The 23,481-nt window shown below is 38.9% G+C and overlaps 1 protein-coding gene across 1 annotated transcript; it reads left to right on the top strand.

Moving 5' to 3' along the window:
* The first annotated feature begins 1,565 nt into the window (after positions 1–1,565).
* LOC115452227 (protein tiptop) lies at positions 1,566–8,168 on the top strand. Its single transcript, XM_030180699.2, has 2 exons — positions 1,566–1,961; positions 3,759–8,168. The coding sequence occupies exons 1-2, from the start codon at positions 1,936–1,938 to the stop codon at positions 6,760–6,762; spliced, it is 3,030 nt and encodes a 1,009-aa protein (XP_030036559.2). The 5' UTR covers positions 1,566–1,935; the 3' UTR covers positions 6,763–8,168.
* The last annotated feature ends 15,313 nt before the right edge of the window (positions 8,169–23,481 follow it).

Below are 23,481 nucleotides of genomic sequence, written 5' to 3'. Positions count from 1 at the left end.
ACTTGATCAGAGTATCGTCTGACGAGAGATTAACCCTCGCCAGTCGACACAATTATGTCGGCCTGTTCGAAAGGCAGATGCTGGATCGGTTCTTGATTAGTTGTAATTGTATTCAGTGCAGCAGGGTTAGTAGAAACTTTTACGTAAAATTTATTCGTTTTGTATACACTAATTATAATTTGCAAAGCAATTGTTAGAATTGGTTGAAATACTGTTCAAAGTCCAAGCAGATCTCGTTGATAGTTAAAATGTATTTAATTGTCCGATAATTTTTATCGGTGGATTAATTTTGACAGATAATGTAAAATATTTCATGATTATAAAGTTATTTTTCTGACAGATGTTATTTGAAGATTTTAAAATCAGCCAGATTAAATATCAAAATTTATTTAAAGCGCGTTTTAAATGTATTTATGTTGCAATTTGATTAAATTATATTGAAAGTATGAAAGTTTTCGGAAATATTAAACAACCACGCGGATTGAGTATTTTGGAAGTCAATTAAAATTTATATTAAAAAATGACATCCAACATTCCTCAAATAAATTATTAACAATAAATTATTGTAGTTACGTTATATGCTTCTATGTTGTCTAATGTTTCACGGTTATAATACATTTGGCAAGTATTATTGTATTATTTTTTCGTGGTACTTCCAACACTTACGGAAAACTGGAATACAAAAAACTCAGCCAATATTAATGAAGTTATTGACAAATCCGACATGATTTATAATTGATAAACAAAAATGTTTTCCTTGATCAGTACATTACGTTACTAAGGCAAATAATCGTGAAACTAGACAGGTCGTATCGAACGTTCAATTACGTCGATAAGGGCACAATCCCACTTGGTGATTAACTCTATCCATCCCATTGCTCATTCGGATTGAAGATAAAATATTAACAGCGTTCCGGAACTATTCAACGATCGTCTATTGCCAAATCATGATCATAAATAATTGCAGATAAAGACCAAAGATAATATACTGTTATTATATTAAAAAGTGGGTTTCGATGGGCCGACAATAATACGGATTTTATACGCTCTCTGCTAGTTTTTTGTGCCAAATTTTGAAATTGAGAGTACAGTAATCTCGTGTAAATCAAAGTAAGACTGTCTTATTGTTTAGTTTTATTGAAAACAATAATGTCATTGTCCACCGCATAGTCTTACAATATATCAAACGTCCCAACACGGTAAATAAACAAAGCGGACAAAAAGAAATATTTTCCTTTGTCAAAGCGGAAATCTGTTGGTGATACGAGTAAATCCGTCGCGTCCCCTGTCTGCGGCGGACACGTTAAAAGGACTCGTCTCAGCGTTTTGTTAACGCGCTATTTCCTTGTCAGCGTCCGCAGTAAGCCTACGTGTAGTCAGTCAGATGGGAATGTCAGTGCCCATCGCCTACTGGCCGTCAATCGGCGTCCTATCGCAGCGCATCGCGGCCGTGACTCAGCCACGACCGACGATAGTCGCGCGCGACTCGTCAGGCGTCCGTCAGACCGCTGTCAACGAAACGATCGTCACTGCACGTCCATCCACCTCGCGCATCGCACGCACGCTTGCATTACGCAGCGCCACCCCCCGAACTCTGATACGGCTAGCCGTCTCTGTCGCTCGTACGGCGCGCGCCGACCCTGCAGCGGTGGTCTCGCTCTCGCGAGGGGCGTGCGGGGAGGGCGCTGCAGGCGGGCCGTAGTCGTAAATCACGCGGCGTCTCATTCCACGCGGGACCGCCGTCGCTGCCGCAGGCTCCGCGCACTTCCCGCCCGACTGTCCGACAGCCGACATCGCGCCGCGTCTCGTGTTTACATCAAACATTTTTTGGGAAGTCTTTGCTGTTGTTTAAAGCCAGTGTTAGTTTGTGTTGTTGATGGATGGCGGAGTTGTCTCGTTCGATGAGCGAGCTAAACTGAAAAGATTACGTCCAGAATGATCGTGGAGCCCGACCACGTGAGGTAAGCCCCGGCGTTTATTCAACTGTTACTTTTTCCAAAATCTGATCCCACCTTGTTTAGTTTTGTTGAATTAGCCTGTTTTCCTGATTCATCGTTTCTTTTACAAGAATTTTAATTTATTACCAACTTGATTTAATATTCTTCGTCAAGTAACTTGATATTAGTGCATAATAATTATTTTCCACAACTATCTTTACAAACATCAAATCTGTTCCAATTCAACAATTGGATACCGACCAAGGTAATAAATTGTTCGGTCGGTATCTAATAAAATAAAAAAAACATCTTAAATTATTGGCTACATCAACAAAATGCTAATCAGATTGTTAGTGCATTGTTATTTTAGAAGAACATTGAACATCATTATCACGCGAAAGAAGTTTTTTTTCGACTCAAAAAATCTCATCAAAATGACATACGTTACGGAAAGTGGGTTATTACAATTTATATTAATTTTCTTTAATACGTCTTAAGTCTTTCACTGTTCCGTCGAAAACAAGTTTTTCTTTATGTGGTTTATCGCGTCGTAAATAATAGTTTTGATGATGGCCGGTGTGTCATTGTACGAATACACTTTATCACAAGATTATTATCTTGATTCCTTGAATAATTGTTTTTGTATTATTGATTTAGTATTATAATCCACTCCGTTCGCAATAAAACGCTGGCTCGTATGTTTTATTGGTGTTGTTAATGTTTCTTTGAACTCGTTTGGTCGTTTGTTTGTCTATGCGAGACTAGCTAGTGCTCATTTCTCTCTCTCGTAATTTATTAAATTAGCCATCGCTGTGTCTTTTGCTGTTTTGATTTTTTTCTGATACATTTTGATGATTAGCCACATGTCCTGTTTTTGTGGGTATCGATCACATCTAATGTGAAAATCTTTATGGTTTTAATCTTGAACAAGCTGTTCGATGCCTAGATATAATTTTTCTTATTATTGATGATTAACTGGTCAGTTAGAAGTCGCAGTATTTACAGGTACCCAAATTTATAGAAATTTACGTTCGTGCCTATTTTATTGTAGTGTAGTGTTAATCCTACTATTGTTATAAATTAGAAAGTTTAAGACGATGTTCCGATGTTTAGTAGTGAATCTTTAAACCGTTGAATACAATTCCAAGGTTCTAATTAAGGATTTTCATGCAGGCGGAACCAAGAGCAAGAGCTAGTTATAAATAAAACAAAAAAACTCCTGCAATGGCGTATACATCAATATCTGATAACCGGTTGTCGACCGGTTTGAGGCTCCGTTGAGTTTTGATATTGAAATAAGGCCTATCCTCTGGGTCTGTTGTGATAGCGTCACGAGGGCATAATCCAGAAATAGAAATTACAGCAACCCTTAAAATGTTATCTTTTTTTCTACACTTAAATGGGAAATCATGAATTTTATATTATCAAACATTTACGATCAGACCCACGTGCTTACTCGCCGATCTGTGATAGTCTTGTAGAATGGTGACCCAAGTACATACTTGGTAATAGGTACATACTTATCCTAAATGGTTCATCAGGTAGTATTATATAAACGAAGGAAAATGATTTTTCAATAATTATATATACTTGAAATGCACTAAACATGTTAAACATTGAAGTTAAAATCCTTATCGGAAAAAAGTACTTCGTTCTACTTTAAATAAATGTATATAAAGCTATGATCCTTAATACTAGAATTTCCAGAGGTACCCCAACAAACAATTGTATGTCGCAAATGCTACCTGCAACGTAGCATACAACAAATTACACCATTTTAAATATTTAATTTAATTAATACTTTGTTTCGTTTGTCTACAGGGAGAGCCCGAGATGTCTGTCACGGGAGTCGTCGGGCGCGCCGCGTTGTCCCTCCAACGACTCTGTGTACTCGGGACGCAGCGCGGCACTATCTCTACCAGCGGCGCTGACGGCCGCGCTGCCAGCCGCCCTGCTGCCGCCGCACTCCGCTGCTGTCGCCGCGTACCTCGGAGCCGCTGCTGCTGCGGCGCAGCAACGTCTGCTCATGTCCTGTCAGGAGGACCTCGCCGACGAACGTACTGACGCACTCGACTTCAGCACTAAACGTGGCGATTCGCCACACGACGACGACGACCCTGACGATGCCGTCAATCTCAGTAAAAACGAGAATGGTCCTCTTGATTTGTCGGTCGGGACGAGAAAGAGAGGGCCGGAGGACTCACCGTCCCCGGTGCCGAGTAGGAAAAGCTCTAGGACGGCGGAGTTTAAACCGACGCCGTCCCCGTGGTCGACGCCTGTGGCGCCGCATCTGCCCTACTTCGCAGCTGCTGTCGCAGCCAGCTTGTCTCCGAAGGGCGGCGTCCCCGCCGACTGGAACGGTAAACTTAAGCATGGTGCGCCGACGCCCAGCGATGCTACTAAAGCCTTAGAAAAAATGAGCGAGCTCAGTAGGTTAGGTGGAGAGGAGTTGTTCCGTTCAGTGCAGTCGGCTGCGCTGGGCGCAGGGCTAGCTCCTAACGCAGCTGCGCGCCACTCTGCCTGGCAATCACATTGGCTTAACAAAGGCGCCGACCAAACGAAAGAAGTGCTTAAATGCGTCTGGTGTAAGAAGAGTTTTAATTCTATAGCTGATCTGACTGTTCACATGAAAGAAGCAAAGCATTGCGGCGTTAACGTTCCGGTGCCGCCGCCAGGAGGGGCTCCTATCCCCCCTTCATTACAACCTCCCACTAGTTCCCCATCCGCACCTTCGCACAACTCGTCTTCCTCCAGCGGTTCATCCAAACCAAATCAGAACGATTTGAACATGTTGATAAAGGAAAACATGCCTATACCTAGAAAGTTAGTAAGAGGCCAGGACGTGTGGTTAGGCAAAGGCGCGGAACAGACTAGGCAAATATTAAAATGTATGTGGTGCGCGGAGAGTTTCCGATCGCTAGCGGAGATGACCAGCCACATGCAGCGCACGCAGCACTACACCAATATAATATCTCAGGAACAGATAATCTCGTGGAAGTCTTCAGAGGAAGGAAAAAGTTCCAACGCAAGCGCACCGGGCGCTAACAACCCGGCGCCGCCTAACACCGGCACCAGTAGCCATGTTAGCGCCGTGCTTACTTGCAAGGTTTGTGACCAAGCATTTAGTTCCTTGAAAGAATTGAGCAATCATATGGTTAAGAATTCTCACTACAAAGAGCACATTATGCGCTCGATTACTGAAAGTGGAGGCAGGAGACGTCAGACACGCGAGAAACGAAAGAAGTCACTGCCGGTCAGAAAGCTTCTGGAAATAGAGCGAGCACAACATGAATTTAAGAACGGGGAGGGTAATGGTGTGCCAATGAGCAAGCCCATCAGAGACTTTGGCGCTGGCAGTCGGATAACCTGCGAGAAATGTGGCGATAAAATAGAGACTGCCGTATTTGTCGAGCACATCCGACAGTGCATCGGGGCGCCCATGTCCAACAGTCAGAGAAACTTCCTGAAAAGTGCATTGCTTTCCAACAATATTATTCCCCCTGATGTGCCTGGCCACGTTACCCCTACTAGCCGTGACGGTCGTAAGAGCATCAACGAAGAGCTTCCCTCCCCGGGCTCCGCTCATCACCGCTCCCCCTCCTCCGTGAACGATTCTTCCCCGAGTTCCAAAGATCCCAACGCGAGTAACGACAAAAGCTCGTCGCCTTCGGTTCTCAACGCCATAGAACAATTGATAGAAAAAAGTTTCGATACTCGGTCGCGACATTCGGTGCCGGGCATGCCGGGGGGCGCCTCTCACGCCCCAATTGGCTCTAGTATTCTCAAGAGATTAGGCATAGATGAGAGCGTAGACTACACTAAACCGCTGGTAGACCCGCAAACCATGAGCATGTTGAGGAACTACCATCATCAGCAGGGATACGGGCGCCGCGAGCGCAGCGGCAGTGAATCTAGCTCCATGTCCGAGCGGGGTGGCAGCAGAGTTGAATCTCTCACTCCCGACAGAAAGCTGGACGCGTATCACATGACTCCGCGCACCACGCCGGATACGCGTGGCTCTCAAACTCCCGCATCCGAAGACCGTCCCGAGGTCCGGATAAAGAGAGAAGTTGAAGAGGAAGACCAGCGCGAAAACGGTGTGGACTTGAGCAACCAACCTGTGCGTGTCAAGACTGAGGTAGATGATGAAGAGGAACCGCCTCGTCCTAGCAGCACTGCTGACGAAGACATAAAACCAGTGATGCCCAAGCGTGAAAGTGAGGGCCCCAGTCCAGCCGCTAGTCCCCGGAGCCCTGGTAGTGATCGCTCAGGAAACACTCCAGGCGCAGAGAGGAAGCCAGCTTCTAGCTTGGGTGCATTGTCTTCTATGTTTGATAGCCTAGCCGGAGGTGGGTCTTCTAGTGAACCGAGCTCATCCCGCCGAGGTGGCAGCCACCCACTGGCTGCGCTGCAGAAGCTGTGCGACAAGACGGAGACTACTCCGTCCCGAGCGCCCGCGCCGGCACAGTCGCCAGCCGGACCGCCCAGCATCCTAACCTTCAGCTGGGCGTGCAACGACGCCGTGGTCACTGACTCTGTCATGAAATGTGCGCTCTGCGACACGCCTTTTATATCAAAGGGCGCGTATCGGCATCACTTATCCAAGATGCACTTCGTGAAGGACGGCGCCTTGCCGGAGCCAGTGCCTCTGAAGGCCGCCTCGGGGTCGGTTGGCGCGGCTTCCCCGGGCGCTCACAAAGCTGCCTCGGCCGCTCCTTCGCCCCAGGACCCGCGCAGTCCCTCGCAGCCGTTCGACGAGAGCCCACACTCCAAGTTCCTCAAGTACACGGAACTGGCCAAGCAGCTCTCCAGCAAGTACGTGTAAGGGTCCTCGCGGCCGGCACTTGTGATCATACCATATCCTGCTACGTTAAACCTTGCTAGGGTTAGGTCGCCGCGGCGACGCTAAGTATTTTGAAACTCTTTGCCAATTTTATTATTTAGGTAATCGTACGATTAGTGAACACCGCATAGTTCGGATAGAGTAATTGATGAGTAGCTATTTAAGTATACGCCAAACGTTTTACGTTCATTGTAGGGTTAAGTGAATATTTTGTGAAACATTGCCTATAGGTGATCGGCGGCGGGCGGCGGAGTCGCCCGGGCCCCTGGCCTGTGGGTCGCTCGGGGCTCTGGGCCCCGGAGGCTCGGGCGCTCCTCCCCGCCGCTCTCCTCTTCCACACTACCTTGTAATTCCATTTCGATATTTGTAAATATAACAAAACACGTTAAGTCCTGAAATTGCGATTCGATCTCTTTGTAAAATGTATATATTATTATTTTGCTAATGATTCTACAAGACGTTTGAAAATCAATTAAAACGTAATGTTCGATTGGTCGTGGAGTGTTCGCGCGGCTGCGCCCGAGTCGCCTCAGTATTTGCGTTTCGACTAAATCGTTGCAATATCCAACACTTTCGCGTTACTTAATTATTATTTTTATGTAAATCTGAATTAGTGTGTAATGTGGTGTTTTAGTTTATGTATATTTTGAAGGTACTGTCTATTGTATTTGTTCAGAGATCCGTCGATGCCTATAATCTCGGAGATCCAATCTCGTACGTTTCGGCTCTCGTTGTACATACGACTATGACATAGGATGCAATATTATAAATCTCCTTAGTGTAAATTTCGCTGTAGATCGCTACAGGCGTGGACGATGCTATTTATTATTTAGTGTTAAGTACATAATTTTAGGCGACTACGTCTGTGAACCTATGTATACCATTGTAACAGCGCATTAATCGGTTGTACAACCAACCTTATATTTAAAAAAAAGTGATAATATGTTATACAGTCTCTTTTTCTTTGAAAATGAACGACTTAATGAAGTATACGTTTAATATACTGAAATATCTTCCAATTTGTAACAACAGATATACGATGATGTATATACGGTACTTGCGAGTGAAAAACTCTTTTATATTTAATGATAATGAAAAATAATAATAATAACATAAACTGTCTCTAAAGTAAGTTTCAAATATCATGAAACTCGTGAAATGATTGTGAACTCAATATTTGTAACATCATTTTTAGTAACCTTTCACGATGTATTTTAATAAAACGCTGAATTTTGAAATTCGAATATTCATTTTGTTATTTTGAAAAATGTTTAGTTAATATTCTCAAATATTTATTTTAAAATGATGTTACGAATATTAATTTAAGAAATAAAATGAACAACAAAAATTTTAAATGATGAAAAATATCATTTTAACGAATGAATGTTGAGACAGGACAAATATTATGTATACGCTAGCTCCGATGAGGGACTTTTTGCTCATTCTTAAGGAAAATAAAAAATGGTGTTGAAATATTGATTTTACCAAATTTAATAATCTTATTTAATATTTTATGTTGTATTTCAAAATGCAATTAAAAGCTCAAAGAAATATATATGTTACATACTTTAAACGCTTCTTTTATTTATTTGAACCCTTTATATCTAATAACACTCCCATATACTGCATGCCACATTACATCAAATATCTACATTGATTTACAATTGTTGCAAATACATATAAAATGGCTCTTACCAAAAATTCGATTGAAATCACTAAAGACCTAGCCTGGTGGTAAGAATTGGAAAAATACTAGAATTGCAAAACTGTGCAGTTGAAAATACATCTTTATGCATTTTAACTGAAAAAATAAACAAGACATTATTATACATAGCTATTCTTTATTAAACTGAAAAACAATAAGTCGCCAAATAGCTAAATAGCAGCTCTATTTAGACTATTAGAGCCTATTTCATAAGTTCTGACATTGTCACATGAATCTTAAGTCGACCAAACACAGTCACTGTAGTCTTGTTGCCAAATGGTAATAAAATGAGTACTATCTACATTAGCTGTTTAAAACTATTACTGATAAATAAAATATACTATTTGTACAACAGACCTTTTAAATTAAATTAAGTCTTAACTATAACCGACTATTGTTCATATTGCAATGGTGATTCAATTCCCGTGCAGCAAAATACCACTCAAATAAAGCATATACAAACAATACATCTTAAACCATAATATACTAATCTAGAGCCTGTAATACAAACATTGAGTATTGTTTGTGTTTAATCCTTACATCTAATTCTGCAACACCTATAATTCTGGATCGAGAAAGGCGCATTTTATGGCAGAGGTAGTTGGGTCAATCTCTGGTTGTGACTTTTTTTACACACACACATCACGCATTTATCCCCGAAGGGGTATGCAGAGGCGCAACCAGGGCACCCAGTTTTCGCCAAGTGTGTTCCGTCCCATGATGTGATAGGGGACGAGCCTATATCGAACTTTTTCCAAGTGCACGAGAAAATGACAGTGAACCCAATGGTAAGCGAAGGGTCCTCCAGGTGGAGTCTCAGATGAGAGATCCATCGCCAGCTATAAGGTTATATTTGCAACTAGATATTCACATGATCCCTGCAATACAGTTTCCAGGGTCACTTTGGCGGGTTTTACCTCTGCGGATCGCTATCCCGGCAGATATAAATATCACAAGCGTTTCTTTGGGTCACTGAACAAGGGATGACATAAACGATCATCAATCCGTTCAATTGATAGTAAACGCCTAAACACTACTAACAGCACTCAAAACAATATAACCGACTTCAAACAAAATAGGTTCTTATTATATAATATATTATACTGTGTTTTTTATGGCATTGCACACTGACAAATCACTAGTGACTTTGACTACAAATATATATAAATTACAATATTCGCATTGCTGAGTGGTATACACCTACTGGGGACACCCGAGTGACTACCATACAAGGAAATTACCTAGTAATCTCACTACTATGGTATCAGAGCAACATGACACATAGACATAATATTTGCCAAAAATAAATGGTAAGTGGAAGCTAAAGCATGTAATTCCCTTTTTTTGTGCACGACAAAGTAAGTCAATGCACCTGATGGTAAGTGGAGTGGGGTCCGATAGAATCTCTACTGATGAAAGATGATTCAGCAGTCGACACAATTATGCCGGCCTGTTCGGACCGGATATACAGGCTGATTCCGGAACGTGACACATCGACGTGGGTTACTATGGCGGCTTACACCACCTTGTGTACGGTGGTCGCTATCCGGGCGGATATAAAATATATCCTACCATCAGGAAACTTAGCAAACCTTCCTTGATTTAGGAAGAACTGCATGCTACATGCAAAACTCGATGGTTTGATTTTCATCCTAATTAGATGCAGTATCCTGCCTCCCTGCGGGGTTGGCGGAACATCATTTTCAAGCATGTTAAGGAAATAATTATGCTTAATTTTTAGAAATGGCCACCAGTGACATCAGCTTCTCTAAAGGCATCCCATGGCCAAATTGTAGGTATTAAACCATTTTTCATCAGAATGTTTGCCGGCAAACATTCCGCTGGTAAATGGATTAAAAAATACACTAAGTTTTACCAGACCAGGGTTTCAAACTCATAGTTCAAGACTTAATCAAGAAGGCAAAACTTAATCTAATGAGGTATTATTAAAGAAATAGAATAGAAATTAGAGTATTAAATAGATCAGGGTATGCTCTGGGCGATTTCTTCCAAACATCATGGTTAGATGGGATTGTTTTGCAAAAGATGATATCCGAGAGCTTTATTTCAATAAAGTTTCTTTTATAATATTTGGGAAAATGGAGAATTTAATCTAATCATTAAGGTATCAGTATCGAGTACCACCATCGTTAAATCGACATGGCAACATACATTTGTGTAAAATCATTATCAAATATGCAGTAAATAAACGATTACTTTAAAAACTTAAATTCATCTATGGAACGTACTTTAAGACTCAACGACTGAGTTATGGACTCACAAATCCATAAAAAAATCTCCGTATTTCTCAATACATTATACAGAAGTACATATAGAACTTCCTATTAGATCTGCAGATATGGCCACAGCACACGCAGCGTCAATATGAAGAACAACAAAGGGCTTACAAACCATGATCCCAATACCTCACCACCGCAGCTTAAATCAGTGCCTCAATGCCTAAAGACACGTCTTAACTCCCTAAAACCTGCCCTTAATCATTCTAATGACGTCATCTGTCGTCGTTTACGCGCTTTTCCTACCAATGTACGTTTACATCGACAGTTTGATAGAACAGTGTACATTGATGAGTTGGTATGTGTAAGGGAAACGCCTGCGGTTGAAAAGCATCGATGGATGGGTGCGAAGGGTTATAGTCGAATGCGGGTGAGGGAAGGAGTGAAGGACGGGTCGTCAGTCAAACTCTTGTAAAGCGCTCGTCGCTACAGGTAATGGAAATTCACGGGAAGATATTTCAGACGTGCACCCAGATATTTTTAAATTATTTCTAAACTAAACATGGCTTTTAGAATATATTTATACATAAACTATTCTGCTATTCTATTTTTAATTTCTAAGTTTATTTAAACATTAGATTCTAAAATCAAAATGATAATTTAAAATGCTGATATGATTGAATATATATACGTGTACGTTTCATTTGGCTTAGTATTTTAGTATATTTGTGCCCTTAAAAAGTAATATAAGATTTATATTTTCGAACTTTAAAACGTACCTTTATTAATAAACCCGTCATATTAATATACAAACACGTGCGCATAACATACATAATTAACATAAAAGGCTACTGAATACATACATCTTACGCACGCATTCAAAGTGGAACGTTACACAATGTCGCCTTTTATATGCCGAAATTACGACTTTAGTAATATATTTGATATTATAATAATAAAAACGAATTATGGAATATATTCATAGTAATGGTGTTTGAATATTTGACTTGACAAATAGAGTAACGTATGATAAATCTCTTAGGAGTGTGTTGCAAGGATTTTAGCTGAGAAAACTTATCCATTTATTTTATTTGTAGAATTAAGATTAAAAAAATAAAATAAAAAGTCTTATGTAACATTGCACTATATACGTCCGTGCGTGCATTTTAATCCTATAAAAAAGTAACGTGTACACAATAATATTAAAATAAAAACGCGACGTCCAAATACAAAATGATGACATGTGGTATTTCGCAACCCGCGCAACATTTGAACAAGACAAACGGCCAAAGCCGCCAACGTTCTGTCATTGCATCTAATAATGGCGACTAATTAAAGTGACGGTTTGTTTTATACCATCAAATTAATGGTGACCACAACCGGGGGAGGCCGTTCCCGCGATTTACGACCCACCCTAGATGGATAGTTTGATTTACTTCCACTCCATCATCTTTTTATGGCAGAACGAAATAGTACCTTGTTGTTTTTATTTATTTTAATTATAGTTTTTATTTTTGAGGTTATATATTGCCAGTTATGTTTTCGCATTTGATTTTAAAATGTTATTCGATGCATTGTTACTATAATTGACACTGTAACTACATTATAGCACTGACATAAATGTCAAACTATTTATTTTTATGTACTACTTATAAAGTTTTAAAATATTTATGCCTTAGCCGGTTGTTAAAATAAGATCTAAAAATAAAGGATCTCATCGGATAATACAAATTGATCTGCTCTATTATTTAAAAATCCATAATATTAAATAAAATAAATATCTTTATGAGTATTGATTTTGTGTTAACGATCGAGCTTGACGCAAAATTGATCACTTTAGTTCCATTTGATTTTTAACGTACCAAAACAACGCATTTACATAATTAAGTTATTTAATTGGTACTAAATTTTAATAGTGTTCAAATGGTACCAAATATTAATATTTATTATTAATAAAATATCACATAACTCGGAATTTTGACGTGGGCGCTTTGATATACGACAAAATGGAATTTATAACCTTAAAATACCGATGCAGTGTCCTTGACCCGCACGGTCGAATATTACTTTACTAGCGACCTGACCCTGCTTCGTACAATTTAAATATCAATCACTAATGGTCACTGGTAGGTCACGTGTCAGTACTACCGCTTTGTCTATATCACGCTGAGTTTTATGCGAGCAGTTTTATTCTGGATTGATTTATTTAATTTATAGATATTGTAAATACATAATTAGTAGTAGGTAGTCTTATCTGCTTCGGGTACAAAACTGTGCTGTACAGAACTTAGTGAGTTTTTTTTGCTTTGAATGACGAGACGAGCTGGTCTATCGCCTGATGGTAAGCGATACGACCGCCCATAAACAGTAGAAACACCATCCAACACCTTGAATTACAAAGTATTGTTTGGTATTCCACTAAGCCGTCCTGAGACATGAGATGTTGTGTTATGTCCTTTAGTTACACTGGCTATAACGTACTTCCATCTATGGTTACTAGTTATGTTGTGTAAACTTGTGGGTTAAATAAGCCACTTAATTCAACATCAAACTATGAATTTTCCGTTAAAGTTAACTAGTGCGGTAACTTAAAGTTGCTCTTGACCTTGTTCCTGTATTCTGTGAGAAGCGTTAAGCTCTGGCGTGCCAGTGAAGATATTAAGGCTCTGGGTAGACGTGAACTTTTGCAACTATATATTTATGATATAATGATATAATGAAGCTATCGCTTGCTGTATTGCCAGACTTGGGGATCTATGAAGCCTTAATTTTTACTTGAAAAAGTAACAACGCAATGATTTCTCTTATGGATTCGAGCCGGCATAATAATTTGTAATGGTACGGGACTTTTCCTAATCCATACTGTATCTGGAAGTGATATCATTAATTAGATGCAGTGTATGCCATACTCATAATATTTTTTTTATTGGTTCATGTGTTATGAATTGCTAATTGTTCTAGCCATTTGTATATAGAAATACGTTGATATCGCGTTATATTTTGTATAATTAGGACCTTTCTCGTTTACACAGTACTGCTACTTTATAATATAAATTATAATAAGTCTTTAACATAGTTTATAGAGTTATACATTAACGAAAATGAACTATTCGTATTAAATATAATTTATGAAACTGTTATTTTGTTTTATATTGAGTTTGTAATGTATGGAACAGTCATATAATTCCTGATCCCCAAATATATAATCCTTGTTTCGAGAGTATTAGGAACAACAAAGAAACTTTAGTTTCAATTGTCGGATCAAAAATATGTAATTATTTTGTGCCCGAAATGATATTAAATTTTAATTTTAATCCAGAAATAGATAAAAAACCTCTTTTAAAAATAATGCAATGACTTTCAAGTGAAACTCAACGCTTCATTAGGCTCATAAGTCACTGGACCAAACACTAACATTTCCCAAAAACTATAGAAAGCAACCCGTCAACGGCGGCGCTGAGTGATGGCTCGCCGCGACCCCGGTCGTTGAGTAAATAGCCAAGATTGTGAACAATAAATGATTTAGTTCAGGTCGCGGTAATAAGTGGAGTGATGCGAGTCGGCGGCCGGTCGTTTGTCTCCCATTCGAGATTGGGAGACGTTTTTACTGTTTCATTTGGTGTAACAAGTTGTATGAAGTGGGGGTTGCTGTTTTTCTTAGTAAAAAAAACCTTTTTTTTATCTTTTAATTTTTCTTTCATTGCTTCAATTGCTTCGTACAAAGTTGGTAAGATGTATCATAATGACTTAATGACATCAATTTGCCTGTGACGTCACAGAAAATCGAAACATTGTCAGCATTTTTTTATTGAAGCCACTAATAGCCACTATCAACTCCGCGTGGAATCTGTATCGCACTCATAGCTTGTCGCAACAAACGGCCACTCGGCGGCATCTGTCGGCCTGATGGATGACGGGACATGTGTCCATTATCGGGCGCACACTGCTCCTGCATGGACAAAGACGCGGGAAAAAAATGTGTGAAATTGACACCGTCATTTATCAAATTATGCGATTTGGCCAAGTGCAATAAATTTCGGTCATAAATTTTTTTGTATTGCAGAAGGGAGGAAATTGTTTTTTTTTTGAAAATACACACTTACTATAACTGGACTAATGGCGTGTAGTTAAATCATTAATAGAAATGACTTTCTTTTCGGTTTAATGTATGAATCTAAAATGCCTAAAAGTTTTATCTGGATCATTCGATTTTTTCTTATACCTGTCGTAACCAGGTCGCATTTGCAAATATAAGTAATTACTAAAATATTCTATTATGTTCAACAAATTTCGACTTCTACACTATGCCAATGATTCACAGTAAAATATTGAGGTCGGAATTAAATTAGTTTTTCTTTGCCAGATGTTCAAACAGCCTAAAATATGCTTAATAAATCTGCTTACACGAGGCGAATGTCTTTTTATTTAATGGGTGTATTACAGTGTATCTATTATAAAGTTTTGTAATACGTTAAAAATACATCAATGTGACGAATTATATTCAATGATTTAAATAATATTACGATTAAAAAAATAGTTGAATCTGTACCAGGCACGCTAAAACTTTAAAAAAATAATTCAACATAAAACTAAAACCGACTCTGTACAGCCAAAGCGTCACACCACGATAAAATCGCTACGATTTCAATTTTAAATCGATACCAACGTTGTCCGCGGTTCACGCACCACTGTGCTCGGTTTGACGATGACGGATGACAGACGGACGCGCACTTCCGCGGGTGGGGTGGGCCCGCAAGACCCGTCCAGATATATTCATGTCTATCAATCCACCGCGACGTTGACGGGTTGCATGAAATGGCCGCTCGTATTTTCGAACGGCGTCATTGTTTTCGGTAAAACTGTAGTGCTTTGCTGTTTGGATAGATTGTAGACTCCAATTTTGGATCAACACTAATTTTAGAACCAATCCTGAAGAAGTTATTTAATTAATATCAAGCTACAATATACCTGAGTAATAACATTGAATTAATATTTATTAACCATATTTTTATTATTACCTTTTTAAATGAAAATACTGATAAATAAATACTTAACGGTTTGTTCTTTGCTTTTGGCCAAAAGATTTTTTTCTTCATTTACTTATAACAATGTAAATGTCATCAGAATATTGACGGATACTCGTCACGTAACGAGGTTACTTTTTTAACTGAGGAAGGTTAATCATTTTGTAATAGTTTTTGTTACTTTGAAATATTGATAATATCAATATTTATAACCTTATTTAAATAGCATTAAGATCTTTTTCACAGATGTAAATCGTCAAGTTTATTTACAACACTTAAAGTGGCAACATAAATTGTAAAAAATAAGTAAATAGAGAATTACTTTACCTCATACAAGAAACCAAAAAGCAGCGATAGGCTAGTTGGTTGTGGAACGGACTGCCGAGACGAATGTCCGCAGGTTCAAATCCCAAGGGCACACATCTCTGACTTTTCTAAAAAATTATGTGTATATTCTTTGTGAATTATCGCTTGCTTTAACGGTGAAGGAAAACATTGTGAGGAAACTTGCATACCTGAGAAATTCTCTATAGGAATTTTCGAGGGTGTGTGAAGTCTACCAATCCGCACTAGGCCAGCGTGGTGGATTAAGGCCTAATCCCTCTCAGTAGTAGAGGAGGCCCGTGCCCAACAGTGGGACAGTATAATACAGGGCTGATATTATTATACACAAGAAACCAATAGCGGGTTTTTAACTGTCTTTAGTGCTAGGTACTGTTTGAGCGGTCGTATCGCTTACCATCAGACAAGGGGTTTGCTCTTCCAATTGCAATAAAAAATACTATGGTCGTTTCCCCTATAGTTAAAGATATATATACACAAATTCATTATCGAGGTGTCCTGCGCGGTTGACGCGTGATTGATGTGTGACGCGTGACGTCACGTTTCCTTCATTACTCGTTGCGTCATACTTTTCATCTATATTTTTTGACGTCCCGGGTTATAAATATCACTGGCTTTGTATTAATTATAAAAAAAAGCGATGTGAAATAAATCAATTAGGCGAGGAGAGTAATGTACTATTTTTGCATGTGCTAAGTTTGCTGGAAGAATCAAAAAACGAAAAGTAGCCCATATTACTGAGGGATAGGTTAGCTTTTTATATGTTATTTTTGAATATTCGGCCCAGTACTTACAAGTGTAACAAATTAACTTACAAATTTACATCTTACAATGAAAATATTTATTAAATAATGTATCTAATGTAGAAAGCGTTTAAACATTGATTTGTTTATATTTGCTTATTATAAATGCGAGAGTAAATCTGTCTGTATATTGAGCTCTCACAGCTGAATCACTCAGCCTATTTCGATTCAGTTTGGTATGGATATAGATGCCCTGGGAAAGGACATGTTACTTTTATCCCAGGAAAGCCTTTTAAAGCAGGCGAAGCCGCGAGCAAAACTAGTAAACAATATAATTATGGTTACATACAAGCTATTTAAACTAAGATACAAGACACATATATAAAAATGAAGTTATAAGCAACAAAACATTACAATAATTACCGAGCATTAATACACAAATTCATTATGGACGTCGCGCCGCGTCGCGTCGACTGATTGACGCGTGATTGATGCCTGACGCGTGACGTCACGCCGCGTTCATTTATTTCGTGTTGCGTCATATAATCAATAACTTGTGAGTCAGTTTTAGCAGAACGAAGCTTGTATTTTGTATCGTAAGGTAGATGCGGTGGTAATTCTGACCAAGAAGGCGCTCGAGGCTTTGAATCCTAGACTAGGTAACAATTTGTTGTTTATAATATAGGTAACATCGTAATATGATTTAAACCATTTTGTTTTTTTTTGGGTACAAATCAAGTGGACTAACTTTTTTTTCAGTGCGATTTTTTATGTAGCAGAGAAAAGGGCAAACTTTTTTTTTATAGCGCATTGTAGTGAGGAACTGGCTCACGATGTCAAGCATTTTGAGCAGAATTTTATGGATAAACTTGAGCAACAACACTGAATTGTGAATAACTAAGTTTTGCATTACATCGTCAGATGTTAATTGTCAAAATTACATTGGATGTAGCTTTTTATTGGACAAAGAACCATGCTATATTGGTCGGCGGTGACATTAGACAAAGCGATACCTACACAGAGAAATAGCAAGAGACCTCTAAGAACTATATTAGGCATAATATATTCATGTTTTTTTTCACACATGGCATAGTGAGCCAACTGCACTTGTTAGTAACTGGAGTAGGGTCCAAGAATGTCGACTGACGAGAGATGATTACCCCTCGGCAGTCGACACAATTATGCCGGCCTGTTGGAACCTCATATATATAGGCTGATCCCGACACACTTACATCGTTGTTACTTAATCCATTATTTTCAATATTAACTTTATAATGAACTTATTTTAAAGGTAACTTAGTTAGGATGACCTTGACATACTTCCGCGTTCAATAACAAGAAATTATGAATGTAGGGCGCTTTTCCTCGTGGGATTTTCAACAGCGTACATCAACGATACTTGGTCTCCGGGACTAAGGTGAACTCCGACGAGGCAGTTGGTTCAGTGCCTCAATATATCTAAAGTAAGTGAGGTGTTTTTTCAAATCGATATTCACAAAACGAACTACTCATCACACCTTTATCCACTAAGGGATAGGTAGACGAGGAGCGGAAGGAGCGCACATCGCAAGTGGGTGCCCTAGTCACAGCTAGGACATTTCGATGTGATAGCTGGCGATCCTGTTGCTATATCTAGCATATATTCCGGACGACGGGCTGATATTGACAAGAAAACTGGTTATCACTTTGCTTAACTCGTGATTCGAACCCTAGACCTCAAAGCAGAAATCGCCCACGCAATACGAGAATAATCGATACTCATACGGATAAATATGTCCCAACCTGGCATCAAACCTAACTCAATACTTACACCCCAAATATTGTACTAGAAATATTTAATTAAGTGACCACTCAAGTGATTTATTTCCTCATTTTAATAGAGTATCGTGAAAAACTCCCATAAGGTAGAGTCCAAATGTTTGTAATCCGTCGTTGAGTGCGTGTTGGCGACCCCTGAAATATGAGTGGCAGTCGCCGGCGAGTGATTGATGGCTGCTGACTGACGTGTGCACGGACTGGGGTGCGGTGGGACAGGGGAATATGGTGGGAGAGGTAGCGGGAGCGGGTAACACCGCTTGTGGAGTTTACTACTTTTTTAAATATTATGGCGATGTTTTTAAGTTTGTAAGAAATTTGCTGCTTCCATGGTTACTGGGTTATGTTTCAAAATGTTTAACATTTGCCTAAAATCGTCTGCGATTGGAATTTGCGTCTTAAATGACGGTAACCCCGTCTCCATGTAGGAATATGTTTGGTAGAGAGCACCAGTTGCGCCTAACTTCAATGCTAAGATTTAAAGCTATTTTGGATTAGCTACGTTTTAAAAAATAGCCCGTCAAAAAGGGAGTTAGTTTTAAAGCAATAATAAATTTGAATAACAATAAAATTCTGTAATTTACCCTTAATTTTGGCTTTGCGCATAGTTCACTCGTTACGAGCAAATAATAAATCCCAATTATTAAAGGGTCAGCTGTTATCAATCTATTATAACCGCATACGCTTATGACTTGATCTACCAAGCGTGGCTTGGCTAAAAGTAAACTCAGCGCGCAGCGGCCAAACTCCTTTGGTATTAATTTTCAAATAATTGATTATTCTAATGGATATTAACCGAGTATTTAATTTGTTAGGATTATCGTTTAAATTTCAAATAAGCGTATCAGTTTGAAAAGTATATTAATTTGTTAGTTTACGTGAATGTTTGAAATACTACTACCGTATACCGATTTGATGTCTGTACGTCACACGGGCATCTCATTGAAAACCAGCGCTGCAGTATTAAATACGTGGTATTGGAGTATATAGCTGAATGGGAGGCCCATTGTTGGTACAATAATTGTTTGTTATGTAGGGTTTTGTGTTTTAAATTTTTTATCTTTGTTCTAACAATAAACTTCTTTCTTCCTTTCTGTCTTCTTTAAATAATAAAATTACTTCATAGTGCCTCTCGTGACCATGAAGGCTGCAGTCTTCGAAACGGCGAGAACAAAAATGAATATAATTTATCGCCGCAAAGACCGCAAAAAACAATATTTCTATGTAGACCAAATGCACGCTCATGCACGGGGGGACATTTGTCGCGGCCCTAGGCACACAGTTCAATGTATACTTCATGGTTGATAATTCACATCAAGGCCTATAAGGGCTCCGCGAACATTTCCCCTACTTTTCCTCTCCGCTCATCCTAAAGAGAGTTCCTATCCTTCCTTCACACTCCCTCCTCTAATTATTTCCTCCCAACTCTCCTCTGCTGTCGCTAAAGCGGAGGCTTCCAGTATCCCAGGTTTCCGAAGACGATTGCAGGAACGCCTAATAAAAAAAATCATCTTGGCCTCTTCGCTGTACAAAAAAAGAGCTACAATGGCTCTACGACCTTATAACTAATAACTTTCAAATCAACATATTCTCCATTAGAGACCACAATTGCCATAAAGCGCCACCCCACGTGTAGGGCATGTGACAATCGATCGGCTCCCACGAGCAGAACGGTTTTTGTGCCGCCACTTGGACTTATTAAGCGGTGCTCGGTTGATAATTGTAGGTTGAGAAATATGGATACGACAGTCTGAAGAATAACTCAAATATAGGTTGGAGATTTCGGATGTATACATTTACAGCGACCCGCCCCGGCTTCGCACGGGTGCAATGCTGATACTAAATACGCTACAGAAAAACTGTGAACGTTGTATATAAAAACATAGCGGCCCGCTATGGCTTCGCACGGGTATAACATAACAAAATAACAGTATTTCTCCACTATTTAATGGATGTTATTATTATACATATAAACCTTCCTCTTGAATCACTCTATGTATTAAAAAAACCGCATCAAAATCCGTTGCGTAGTTTTAAAGATTTAAGCATACATAGGGACAGAGAAAGCGACTTTGTTTTATACTATGTAGTGATTTACAATCCCTAGTAATTACTGCAATAATAATACCAGGCCTGTTTTATATACGTGCCGTAAGATCGGTAAAACCAACGTAACCATTCCACTCGGGGCAAACTATGTATCAAGTAGCGGAATCTCACCCCCCCCTCAGCCTATGCGAATCAAAGAACTGTAATAGAGAATGACTGTATATCGAACCATAGGGGAAAAAAAATCCTTCCACTTACGCTCCAAGTGATGAAAGCATTATTTCCCCATGAAAAAAGAGCCTTGTATTATATATTGTTCATTGAACCTTCCGAAATTCTTATGGAAAATTCTCAGGTATTTACGTTTCCTCACGGAGTTTTCCTACATCGGTAAAGCGAAGGATAAGTGATAAACAATACGCACGTAACTTTGTAATATAAAAGTATATATTATCTTATTAATATTATAAATACGTATACTAAGTGTGTAAGACTTTTGGATGTTTGTATGTTTGTTAGAACTAAACGCAAAAACAACTGAATGTATTAGGATGGAATTTGGCACAAGAGTAGGTGATATCCTGGATTAACATATGGGCTAACTTTTATCTCAGTAATTTGTTTCTATGTAAAATAATGGAATTTTTTATTTATGTTTGAAATAGATGGCGCTGGCACCGAACAGTGTTTTAGGTAAGTTTTTTTGTAGCAAGGAAGGCTTTTCACACGGGCGAAGTCGCAAACAACACCTAGTATCATATACGACTATTTAGGCAGTTAAAAGATTACTATGTTAACTGCTTTCAACAGTGTACAAGCCCTACTACTATGTTCCGATTTCAAAGCTTGAATACAGAATTCAGTATTTTAATGAACCTTATGCGACTTGTTGTCCAATATCGTAGCATTTATCTATTATTATCTAGTACTTTTAATTTGAAATTCTGAGTGATATTAAGTATTTAGGAAGTTAGCCAAGCTTGTCTCTTAATTTTGTTATAAAAAACTATAAATAGAACGAATGACGCAAACTTAAAAAAACCTAATCCATACGCAAAAAGGTGATATAAGAAATTAAGGTCCTTGACCGTAAATCAGTAGCTTAGATTTTCTAGTTGAGATGTCAATTATCCATTTTTTATCGTTTATTAATCTACCAGATCTTTATTTACGAGTGACATAGGGCTGATTTTTCAATTATCTGATGACAGTCTCATAATTTTGTCTCATATTGTCTTTTAGAATGTGTCCTCATAGTAAATTAAATATGAGTAACTGAAACAGTAGACTATAATTAATTGTACCCTTTTATAATTACTTGTATGCCATTGAGTTTAAATCCGGTGTCTTCATTTTATGTTCACTGGATAATAATGATATACAAAATATACAAAGGCCCACATAGTTCGCTTCGTGTCCAGCTGTTCTACGAATAACATGTTCAGAACCTATGGAACGTTCATAAAATAAAAAAGGAACCATAATTTTAAAATCTTACAGCCGAATTATTCATTTTCTTTGAGTTAAATTTCAAGTTGACCGAATTTGTCAACGTCTCTGTGTAATCGAATTACCATTTTAAGAACATATTTAGTCTTTTTAAACTAATTTATGAGGTCTTCCATACTTTTGAGATACAATAATATATACTTATAATCGAATGTAGGGCAAGGCACGTCCACACGTCGCTATCTTGCGCCATTACTCTCGCGAGATTACCGCGCAGCATCTTTTGACAATTGATTTATGTCCGTCAAGTCTCGTCACAGTGGCGGCTGCGCGGGCGCATCTGTGCGCTCCTCCGCGCCCGCCACGCACCCGCGCTCGCCCGCTCTTGTAGAGGCCAAAGAATTGAATAGAGTAGATGTTACGTATTGGTTTGATGGTTAAAGAGGTTTAGGTCATGGTTTGCGTTGAAAAATAAACGAGAATTAAACATCACAAATGGTGCAACACTTTCAGTACTTTAACTAAAAGTAATAATTTCTTTTCGCGGGGAAAAAACGTGTTGTTGCTACCACCACTGAGTTATGAGTGGATTGGTTTTGTTGGTTTCATCGGTCTTACGGGCCAATGTCGACACTCGAGAGTGTAGCATCATCCGAGGAAGCATTGGATCTTGTCCCCAATACTATGTAAACCAGCATACCAACCAAAATCCGTGGTGGCCTTCTTGGGCGCATACAAGACGGACTCGGGTATCTTGTTGCAATATACCAGATAGTACTTGCTTCAAATTGGACTCTTCAGATGAGATTAAAGTCGGTTAGGCAGGTTAGGTTAAAAGCTAAGCCAAATTATTCTTGTAACATGATTGACGAAGTATGTTACGTCGACTCCACACTGGAGTGCAAGGAGTGTCTAATAATTCATATTATTTAGTATTACATTGATTCTGGCTTGTATGTAGGTGTTTACCTCCAAATGATTGATTCTCAAAACACTTACCTAAAGAGCAGACTTATATTTGTCTGCTACAAACAATTTACATCAGGAATTGACTCTTCGCGGGTGCTGGAATTGACAGGACGGCGAACTAATAAAAGACAAAGTCCGCTAGGCACAGCTCCAGGCCTATTTCTCGATTCTCTCCCCACTTTAAGCCTGTTTCGCGATAGAGCCGAAATAGACCTGCAACCAAAACTAGTATAATATAGTTGGGTTATTGTTTATAACCAAACAACTCTATCGCAGGGTGAGCTAGGTATCAAACAGCACTTTACCCCCACCGACGTTCCAATTGTACATTTGATATGATATTGTAAATTTTAAGCGAAAATATACTT

This window comes from Manduca sexta, chromosome 17 (genome assembly GCF_014839805.1).
Source record: "Manduca sexta isolate Smith_Timp_Sample1 chromosome 17, JHU_Msex_v1.0, whole genome shotgun sequence".
Lineage (NCBI taxonomy): Eukaryota > Metazoa > Arthropoda > Insecta > Lepidoptera > Sphingidae > Manduca > Manduca sexta.
The sequence above is the reverse complement of the archived record's forward strand: the minus strand, read 5'-3'. Positions and strand labels throughout refer to the sequence as shown.

Bases quoted from the DNA above. Each gene is read 5' to 3' on its own strand.
- LOC115452227 (XM_030180699.2), top strand. From the start codon at position 1,936: ATGATCGTGGAGCCCGACCACGTGAG. The intron at 1,962-3,758 runs GTAAGCCCCGGC...GTTTGTCTACAG, and splicing joins GTGGAGCCCGACCACGTGAG to GGAGAGCCCGAGATGTCTGT.